The sequence below is a fragment of the Myotis davidii genome, unplaced genomic scaffold (genome assembly GCF_000327345.1).
Source record: "Myotis davidii unplaced genomic scaffold, ASM32734v1 scaffold436, whole genome shotgun sequence".
NCBI lineage: Eukaryota > Metazoa > Chordata > Mammalia > Chiroptera > Vespertilionidae > Myotis > Myotis davidii.
The window spans coordinates 2,590,130-2,601,204 of record NW_006292604.1 but is presented as its reverse complement, the minus strand read 5'-3'; the positions used below and the strand labels follow the sequence as shown (position 1 = coordinate 2,601,204).

Here is an 11,075-nt window from a genome sequence, read left to right as displayed (position 1 = left end):
TTCTTCCTGCTTTCCCTTTCACCTCCCTGCATTGTGCCTACATATGCAAATTAACCGCCATTTTGTTGTCAGTTAACTGCCATCTGAGTTGGCAGTTAATTTGCATATAGCCCTGATTGGCCAATGAAAAGGGTATCGTCGTACGCCAATTACCATTTTTCTCTTTTATTATATAGGATGAGGTCTGAGGTATCTAAGATAGACTCATGGAAGCAAAGAACACAATGATGGTTGCAGATGCTAGGGGGCGGGAAAGGGACAGTGGTATAAAATTTCAGGTGTGTAAAATGAATAAGTTCTTGAGATCTGATATACTGTCTAACATGACTATAGCTAACAATACTGTATTGTACACTTTAAAAAATCTGTTAAGAGGATAGATCTCATGTTGTGTTCTTACCCCATTAAAATAAAATAAAAATTTTAACAAAAAAACGATGCATGTTGAAAAACCCAAAGAACTGAAAAAAAGAATTGAAATTTCAATAGTTTCTTTTGGAAATTGAATGAAATAAATGATGATGTACCATTGCCTCTGTCCCATGAACACATTGCCCGACCTTAAGTGTGTTTGAATTTGCAACCTCTGTCTTAGAGTCATTGGTATATAGCATCATGGACAGTGAGAATGGAATTTGGAGGAATGGATGAGATCATCCAGAGAGTATGTCTAGAGAGAGAAGAAAAGTAGGCCAAGGGCAGAATCTTAGGGAATACTTGAAGGAAAGGGTTCCCAAAAGAGTCTGAGAATGATGAGAGAGAGGTTAAAGGAGAACCTGAGTAGTGTGGTAGCATCAAAGCCAGGGGAGTAGAAGCATGGAGGAAGGAGAGATCAATACTATCAAATGTTTGCTCTATACGATACCATACACCTCCCACCCAGAAAAGAGGCCAGTCCAGCTACTGCATAGCTTAGACCAGAGATCTCCACACTGCCTTGGTTCACAGTGCCTTTAAGTCTGTCATTTTTAACAATGCTCCAAAGTCCAGAGGAATACCCAACAGTTCCATAAAATAAGTATTTAGTCCAAACATCTTAACACATTGCGTACCGCATAGAAATCTCTAAGACATACGCCAGGGACCGCACGTTTTTGGGCAAACTGCACGTTATTTAAATCATCATAATGCACTTTAGGTGTTGTTTTTCAATAATTATAACATTTTTATTTACAAAAACAAACAATTAAACAATTAAAGTTCCTAGTACTTTTTTAACATATGGTACTGCGTAAAACATTTTCCTCTATGAAGAGGGACCAAACAAAATTTATCTAAGTATCTAGATTCGCTCCTTTTCCCATGGACGTGAAAAACGAGAACACTCGTGAGCGGTCCTTAACGGATGGTGCGCAAAACACGAGAAAACTCCTGAGCGGTACGAAATGTGTTAATACAAATATTTATATCCTTCAAACTTAGTAACCATTTGAAAAAATACTGCACTTAAACTGAAAGAAATTTCAATTTTTAAATTTCATTCTTTAAAAGCTACAATTACTTACTTATGGGACATATGAGCCTCTTGAGCATTTCACAAATTCTCCCATCTTCTCCAACTGACATCCTCATTACCTACATTGATTTTTATACAGAACTTGCTTTTAGCACAGCGGCCACAGAAAACCCAGCATTGAAAGAGATGTCACTGAAAGAAATGTAGCTCATCTAATGTGAAATTGTGAACTGGTCCTAGCCATTGATCACCAGTGTCTAATAGAGGTGGAGACACACCCCCGGAATTCCTGTGGGTTTGCTGTACTTCCCTGGGGCACCTTGGCACACACTTTGGGAACCATGGGGTTAAAGCTGACTTAGAATCCTATCATTTATATACTTGTTTCTATGGAGATACCTGGTCTGCAATCCATACAACTAACCTATAAATGAATTGATGCAGCACAACTGGTTTGTGATTTGAGTAACTGCTGCCACTGCCAGTTCTCATGCCCCCAGACTAACAGGCAGTAGGATCACCTAAATAAATATAAAGATAAACAAAGTTTAATGCCTTCAGTCCTCTTCCCAAACAAACCTTTTCTCTGAGTTAGCAAATATTTTCTTTTCCTTTCTCTTGCTATCCTCAGAATAAGAAAAGAATCAGTGTTATGATGGGGGGTTAGGGGGTGGGATGGAGACAGTGAGTGGGTCTGAAGCAGTCACACTGGCAATCAGCATCTGAGTACTTGAAGCCTCTGTATACTGAACTTTCCTTGTAGGATAGCCTCCATATCTAGCAGTTTCAAGTACAACACATAGCTCCATATCTAGCAGTTTCAAGTACAACACATAGCTTGCCAGTGTGTACCTTGGGCAAGTCACGTAACCTCTCTGGGCCTCCATTTCATATATATGTGCATATGTATGTGTATTTATATATATGATATATGTATGACATATATACATTATATAATAATCCTATTTAATAATAGACAACATGGTAATTGACCATACCTTTGCTACGCCTCACATAGGCTAATCAGTGAGATATGCAAATTAACCGTCAAAAAATGGCGGTTAATTTGCATATGTAGGCACGAAGTGGCAGAGCAAAGACTGAAGGCGGCTCCGGCTGGAGCAGCGAAGGCTTGAAGGCGGCTCCGGCCGGAGCGAAGGCCTGGGTCCCGGGGGCTGGAGGAAAACCGGTGCCAGCAGCCAGGGGGAGGGCAGGCCTATTGCATGAATCTTTTCGTGCAACAGGCCTCTAGTATATAATATAGAACAAAAAGAAAAGTAAGAAATTTAACTAAGCTTTTTCATATTATAAGCCATACCTTTTTCATGCTTTACTCTTGCAAAGATGCCATGATGTCTATTAAACAAGCTGCATTTATTTCCCAGTAGTTTGTTTTCCTATTTTTAATTTATCAAACACCAAGAGCCTCTTATTAACAACAGTGAACCAGTGCAACCACATCAAATTGATACAATTACCTTCCAAAGCCAAAACACATGATGTCTTAGTCCATTGTCACGACAAGTAAATGAACAGTTTCTATTTAACATCTTGAAATGCTGAAACAGCACGTACACTTTGTACTAGTCCTCCAGCCCACCGCTGGTTACTATGCTGGACCATCTCTTAAGGCTTTTGCCCTCAGAGTCTCTGACCTCTCTACCCGAGCACGGGAGGTGGTGAGTGGGAGCAGGAGACCCCAGGGCCATTGCCACCACTCTCTCTGCCAGCCCACAAGGGATGCCCACCCCATCCCGGCTTATTCAGCCTTTCTGCCCACGGACTCAGTTGGCAAACGACTCCGACAGATGCCAACAGTGGACTGGACACCTGACTTCAAGTCACTGTCCTCCCCTGCTCTTGTCCGTGCTGGAAGTGTGAGCGAGGCAGAGGCGGCGACATGAGAGCAAGGTTTTGGCGGTGCCCAAGACTGGAGGAGTGTTCAGAATGGCTTGTTGCCCAGCCACACGCACGGTCCCCTGCTCAGGTCCAGCCCACACTACTGTCATGAAAGAATCCTGGGCTGGGGCGAATTGGAGCGAGCAGGTACTCCATAGGAGCTACACTCGCCCGCAGCATCCAGGGCTCCCCACGCTCACGCTCATCGTTCATCTCTCATGTGCCTTCCAGAAGCAAAGACACAGGTTTCCCTTGATCTTCCTCCCTTTCCTTCCCTCACTCGCTGCCTTCTGCAACTCTGTCATTTTCTAAAACGCCCTGGTGTGAGCATGTTAAGGCCGAGGGTATCCAATTGCTCCAATGGCCCTAGAACCTGGTGTCTTTCCTCTCCTCGTAAAAGCTGAAAATGCTCCTCTTTGATTCCCAAAGCCCCCAGCGTGCTTATGTGGTGCCAGGAGGGGAAGCTTAGCTTGGCTGGCTGGCAGTTGTGCTAAGTCTGGCCACAATTTAGAAAGAAGCTTTTTGAATCTGAGCATTTAGGTAGAAAGTGGAGAAGTGTGGCTGTATGAAAGAGCAATTGATGTTAAATATTCATGCTGTGTTCTCTGTTCATCAGAATCAGTAACCCCCATTGTTTAGCTGCAGCTCTGGCTTCTTACTAGGGCTGTATTGAAGGAACTGGATACAAAACAACGCCAACCACACACACACACACACACACACACACCCCTCACTCCCACCCCCACACACCCAGACGTGAGTACTTATACTAGTATGTTTGAAGTGTTTCCAGTTAACATTGTGCAATTCAGCATTATTAATTTTTCTGGGATAGTTATCCTTCCATCAGCATTTTAGAACTATTACTATCTCTCCCCCAAGCCCCCACCTTTTCCTTCTCTCATGTTGTATTCAGCAACTTTGTCCTTACTTAAAAACCATATAAAATAGTATTTTATATGATCAGTATGTGTCTTAAACAATTCTGAAAGTGAATTGCAACATATTTTAGTCCATTTTTCAGAAATAAAATTATTTTACAAAATAGAGAAGGAATAGGCTATAATTGAATAAAATGTGGTAATATCATAGGTTGCTTTAGTAACAACTTTGAAGTCATGTTTCCTGAGCTCTTAGGAAATAAACATTTTATATTTTTATATGTTGATTTTTTTTTCGAAATACATGTAATTCAACCACAGGAACTTTAAAAATAGTCACTTTAAAAGGAAAAAGAAAAACAGCACTTAAATAAAATCTTTTTTTGTCTTATTTTTGTAGCTATATTTTTTTCAAATTTTCTGCAAAGAGTATGTTTTACCATTATAATAAAAATGATAAAATTGATATTTTTAAAAAACAGCTGAGCAGTTGCTGAATTCTGTGTTTCAGAATCCACCAAGTTCTCCCTTACCTATGTCGTCTGCAAGAGAAATGTTGGTGAAGGTGCTGTCCTCCTCTTCCTCTTTGCTGGGCCCGTCCATCTTGTATGCTTTTCAGGTCTGTTAGTGAGGAAAATGAGGGCAGGGAAAAGCGGCAGTCTCCCCATGTGATCGCCCTTGTTAAATCATTAATAAATGAGCGTCCAAGAAGGTGCTATCTGATCCTTGCACTAGCCACCCTCTTCCTGCTTGCCACCTGAGAAGTCCTACCTGAGTGTTATGTTCTTAACCGGAAATGGTTAGACACTCAGGTGAAAAAGCCACAATCTTTACCTGCAGCTGTTGAGCTGGTACTGGTGCTGTTCTCTGGCTAGATGCCAAACCTGGCCTTCAGTCCTATGGCAATTTCCTTGGGCTGAATGGCCCAAGAACATTACCAAAAAAGCACCGGGATGAGGTTGGGGGAAGAAATGGAACTTCATATGATTAGCATATCTTTTAGGCACCTACAAGAAACAAAGTTTTGGTCAGTGACCTAGCAGCATGACTTGGTCACAGAGCCTCAATTTCCTATCCTATACCAGGATAGGTCTGTGGTAAAGATTAAAAGTGAATAACAGGCACCTGATAAATATTAACCACAGTAAGAACTACAGATGATCAGTCATGTGTGAGGAAATAAGATTCTCCATGGATGGAGCTCATCAGTGCCCTCTCCTATTACTGTATATATACCTTACCCTGTGAAAATTCATTAAAATGACAGGGCCTCCGTTTCCTGTTTCTGGAGGAGCCCAAGGGGTGGAACGTTGGCCTTGCCAGCCTTTAGGGCGAGGGCCCTTTGTCAGAGGAGGTAGCATTCTTTTACAACTATTTCTTGGTCCCCTGGTCCACATTCATATATGCAGACAAACCCAAAACTATTTGAGAATTTCATGTAATTCCTCTTTGCAGGGAAAAAAACCAGCCAAATTTTATGATGAAATTTAAGCAAAAATTAAAATTGAGTTACTACATGCTACATTCTGCCCTAAGTGCTTTGATACATAGGATATTTTTATTCACTCAAGTTCACTGTTGTTATATCAAGCCAAATGGATGTGAGCTATTGGAAATTCTGGATGTTACAAATTAAATTCACTATAATAGGATTTCTCCTAATTTTCCAATTACATTCTACAAATATTGAGTGTTTGTTCTATACAAGCTGGGGACTTTGGAGAGTTCAAAGTAAGAGATAGCTATTGCTGTTAATAAGCTTATAACAAAGCTCAAAGGTAAGAGTCCCGGAGGTTTACAGAAGGGAAAAAGTATACCTGTCTGGCAGGTCTTGGAAGGCTGAGAGAAGGTGACACATGAGATGCATAATCAATGACACATGGGATCCAACAGGCATACTTGGTCAGGTGGTGAGTGCTGTCTCAGTGAAGGGGCATGGGCAAAGGCTCAGAGTTGGAAAAGCATTAGGCACGGTTGGGCACCAAGGTGGAATATAGGTTAAAGCCGTATCTAAGAGAGCTTTGAATGCCAGACTGTGTTAGTCCAAGTCCTCTAAGAATCAGACACTAAGATGGGATTAAAAGCATGAGAAGAAATAGGGAGGGAGTCAGGAAAGGCTAGGAAAGCCTCAGACCATGATATAAGACTGACCCAGAGCAAAGACACAACAGAGTGGAAGGCCTAGCTTGTCCTTTAGACTAAGGAAGTTCTGACAAGGTTGTCAAAGAGTACTCGAGCCAGAGTTGACCATAGAGGAGTCCTGTGCCTCCCAGGAATGGTCTTCCTTAGCATTCTTGCAATGCTTAGTTACTGGCTAGGAGCAGCTGGTGGGAAGGGAGGCCACTGTGCAAACATGGATTTCAGATCACAGCAGCTGGGGCCCCTGGTCAGTTATACTCCCTGTAGTGGAGATTAACAAGGCATGTGATCATGGCCATCATATGAGCTTTTTATTTATTTATTTATTTTTAGCAACTGTATATATATAATCATGGACCAGTACTTTAGGAAGCATAGAAATACCTCTCTTGCCTAATCTATCATCTGTCAGTCCTAGAAATAATAGCACACACTTAAGAAGTGCTTATTGTATGCTAGAAAAATACTCCATGAGGTAGGCAGTAATATTCTCATTTAAAATATGAGGGAGCTGAGGCATAGAGAGAGATGAAATAAAAGACAAGCAGCTAAGTAAGTGGCTGAGCTGGGATTGGAATCCAGGCTCTCTGGATCCAGGGTCTGTGCTCTTAACCACTATATTAACCACTGTGTTAACTACTCTTAATATAATTATGTGGTAATAGAGGGGATGGAAGAGAAGAATTAACCTGGAAAATGAATTAGGAACTGAAATGTGCCTTTGGTTTAAATTGTGTATTTGGGTTTTATTTTTTATTACTCATGACCAATTGGCCTAGGATTAGCCTAGGCAGTTGCTTTTTTGTCTTCTTTCTGATTACCTTTAAGGACTTATCATGAAGTATCTATTCCAATGGATAGGGGAATGAAAAGAGATCAATCAGAAGTCAGTCATCATTGCTACCATTCCCATAGTATTTGGGCAAAAGTTATGATGGAGATGATGTTCACTTTTTACTAGAGTGGGAATTATCTGTGGATTTAAATTATTCATGGTGAATATTTAAACCTGTTTTCTTCTAATAGTTTTATTGTTTTAGCTCTTATATTTAGATTATTGATTCATTTTGAGTTAATTTTTGTATATGGAGTGAGGTAGGGGTATTATAGCTCCATTCTTTTGCATTTGGTTTACTCAGTTGTCCCAACACCATTTGTTACAGAGAAAATTGAATGGTCTTGGCATCCTTGTCCAAAGTCAATTGGCCATATATGTTTGTGTTTATTTGTAGAATCTCAGTTCTATTTCATTGCTCTATATGTCTATCTTTATGTCAGTATGACCCTTTTGATTACTATAGCTTTCTGATAAGTTTTGAAATCAGAAAATGTGAGTACGCCAACTTTGTTTTTCTTTTTAAAATTATGTTCGACTATTTGGGGTCCCTTGCAGTTGTATATGAATTTGAGGATTGGCATAAATTTGGCAATGGATTCTTAGATTTGACATAAAAAGTATAAGTAACAAAAGAAAAATAGATAAATTGAACTTCATAAAAATGAAAAGCATTTGTGCACCAAAGGCATTATTAAGAATATGAAAGGGCAACATACAGAATGGGAGAAAGTATTTGCAAATCACATATATGAAAGGGTTTAATATCCAGAATATATAAAGAATTCTTACAACTCAACAACAAAAAGACAAACAACCCAATATTTAAAATGGGCAAAGAACATGACCAGACATTTCTCCAAGGAAGATATACAAATGGCCAATAAACACATGAAAAGATGTTCAAAATTATTGGTCATTAAGAAAATGCAAATTGCCTAGCCAGTGTGGGTCAGTGGTTGAGCATCGACCCATGAATCAGGAGGTCACGATTTGATTCCCTATCCAGATTGTGGGCTCGGTCCCCAGTGTGGGTCATGCAAAAGGCAGCTGATCAATGATTCTCTCTCATCACTGATGTTCCTCTCTCTCTCTCCCTCTCCCTTCCTCTAAAATCAATAAAAAACATATTTAAAAATAAAGAAAATGCAAATCAAAACTACAGTGGGATACCACTGCACACTCACTAGCATTGCTTTAATAAAAACAATACAATGAAAAGTGTTGGCAAGGATAGGGAGAAATAAGAACCTTTATACATGGCTGGTAAGAATGTACAATGATGCAGCTACTATGAAAACCATTATGGCAGGTACTCAAAAAGTTAAACATAAACTTACTATATGACACAGCATTTCCATGCCTACAGATTTACCCAAGAGAAATGAAAACATAGGTCCACACAGAAACTTGTATATGAATGTTTATAGCAGCATTATTCATAGAAGCCAAAAGGTGGAAACAACCCAAATGCCCATCAATGGATGAATGGATAAACAAATTGAGATATATAAACCCAATGGGGTATTGTTTGACAATAAACAAAAACAAAGTACGGGTACATGCTGCAATTTAGATGAACCTCAAAAACATTGTTAAGTGAAAGAAGTTAGAGACAGAAAGTCACATTTTATATTATCCTTTTTAATTGATAAATTCAGAATAGGCAGGTCCACAGAGGCAGAAGGCGAGCTGGGGGGAGAGGGAATGTAGAGTATGATTACTAAATGTGTATGGGGTGTTTTTCTGGGATGATGAAATGCTTTAAACTAGGGAGAGGTGGCTGTTTAACCACATTGGGAATACATTAAATGTCACTAAGTTGTATACTTTATAATGATTAACTGCAAGTTTATGAATTTCACTTTACTTTTAAAAAAGGTTAAGAAAATCAAGCCAGGCCCTGGCTGGGTAGCTCAGTTGGTTCGAGCATCATCTTGATATAGCTATGCCAAGGTTGTGGGTTCAGTCCCCGGTTAGGACACATACAAGAATCAACCAATGAAGGCATAAATAATAAGCGAAACGACATCAATGTCTCTCTCTCTTCTTTCTCTCTCAAATCAATAAATTTAAAAAAAGAAAACGCAACCAGGAAAAAAATGATCAATGGTTTCCTGTCTCCCCATAATCTGAATGAATGAATTGAATTAAGAACCCTAAATCATAACATGCGTTACAATTGCAAACTAACATAAGACTAGTCTACCATGTATCATAAAATTAATAAGGCTAGAATGGACCTTGTATAATATCTACGGTGTCTTCTAGAATTAATAAGGCCAGAAAGAAGGTTACGGTAAGAATACAAATCTTTATAATGGGGGGGGGGGGATAAGGACACATTTATAACATCTTAACTGATAATAAAAAAAAAATACAAATCTTTATTGTGATATAATCTTCCCTAAAACAGATGCAAATGAATAAACACGAAGGTTTATATGGTTATGTAAGAAATCATCTGTCATTTTTAAATGGGTATGTGAGTTATAAATGTGTGTGTATATGAATCTGTGTGCATATGAATGGTGTTGGGGGTAACAGAGTCAAAGAAAGTACAAAATAGGAGAATTAGTAAACTAACCAGGATTCTCATAATCCCTTTGGCATGATCTCAAAATACCAATGCAATAATGAAGCGCATTGGAAGCCAGTGCTTGCTGTGGGCTTTCAGAGCATTTTCTAAGCAATAGCCCAGGAAACATCTCTAAGGGCTCTGCGTACCAATTATGACATCTGAAGTGTGTGTAATCAGTAGATTCCTGGAGAGAAACTGGCATCTGTAAAGGAGGGGCTAAGCATGCCTTTGCTGGATAGAAGGTTCTCTTTCTTTAGGAACAATTTCACATGGAACTATTTGGATATTTTTGACAAATTTGTGCAAATTGTATTACTTCAGCCCAATAGCTACAAAGGGGGATGGGATGGTAGAATTTTACTTTTATTATTTGTAGCTAATAATAATAGCTAGCATTTATTGATGATTATTCTATGCTCAGCACTATTCTAAGTATTATACCTATAACAATCTCATTATTCCTCTTAATAATCCTATAAGGAAACAAAAATACATGGACAAAATAGTTTGTCCAACACCCACAGTCAGGAAGAGCCAGAGCTGGACTCATACCCAAGCAGTCCAGGTCCAAAGTCCAAATTCCAACCATCCTGGTGGGGGATAGTGGGGCCTCACATCCACCCCTTGCTGTGCAGGCCAAGCCACACCCCAGGCCTACCTTTTTCTAATTTGCATATATGCTAGTGGTGGCCCTACATCAATGCAGTGGGAACTGTTTTTTGTTTGTTTTTTCATTAATCTCCAGTGGGCACAAACTGTGTTTAGAAATTAAATTCTTGCATTAAGGAGAAAAATTGCCAGCACTTACTTCTATATTTGATGATTCTTCCTTATCTGTAACATGTTTTACAAAGGAGAGCTTATCCTTATTTTTGTGCCCATAACCTTACTAGTCATTTATTATTATTAACACCTCCAAAGTCAATTGTCTCTTATTATTAAAACACGTCTACTGTTGAGGAGAAAAATAAAGCTATGAATAAAATCTGACTCCAGTAACTTTTCACATGTCCTCCTAGGAACCAAGAAATTGATACCTGCTTGTGCGGAAACTGCAGTCCCTGTCTGAAAAGCTTCACCTCTTGCTTACTAAGGTCAGTCTGTTCCTGTTATTCTGTCTGTGTTGGCGCCCTCTGGTGGTTCAATTATGTGAACTTTAATTTTAAATGCTTTTAACAAAAGTGTTTTGAAGCCTTGATTTTGCCTATTCAAAGTGAGTGACAGATTTCCCCTGGTTATATGCCATGATACTAAGGAAAGGACTTACTGTCCAGGTGGCAGTGG

General features: G+C 39.4%; 1 protein-coding gene across 2 annotated transcripts in view; it reads right to left on the bottom strand.

Annotated features, from left to right (window-relative positions):
- The window catches only part of SCOC (short coiled-coil protein), a 30,012-nt gene extending 25,122 nt beyond the window's left edge, over positions 1–4,890 (bottom strand). Inside the window, exon 1 of one of the 2 annotated variants that reach the window (XM_015565521.1) lies at positions 4,770–4,890. In XM_015565521.1, the coding sequence (XP_015421007.1) occupies positions 4,770–4,839 (70 nt within the window). In that variant the 5' untranslated portion in view covers positions 4,840–4,890. The remainder of the gene's footprint in view (positions 1–4,769) is intronic. The other variant, XM_006766060.2, reaches the window with a different exon arrangement.
- Positions 4,891–11,075: the final 6,185 nt, after the last annotated feature.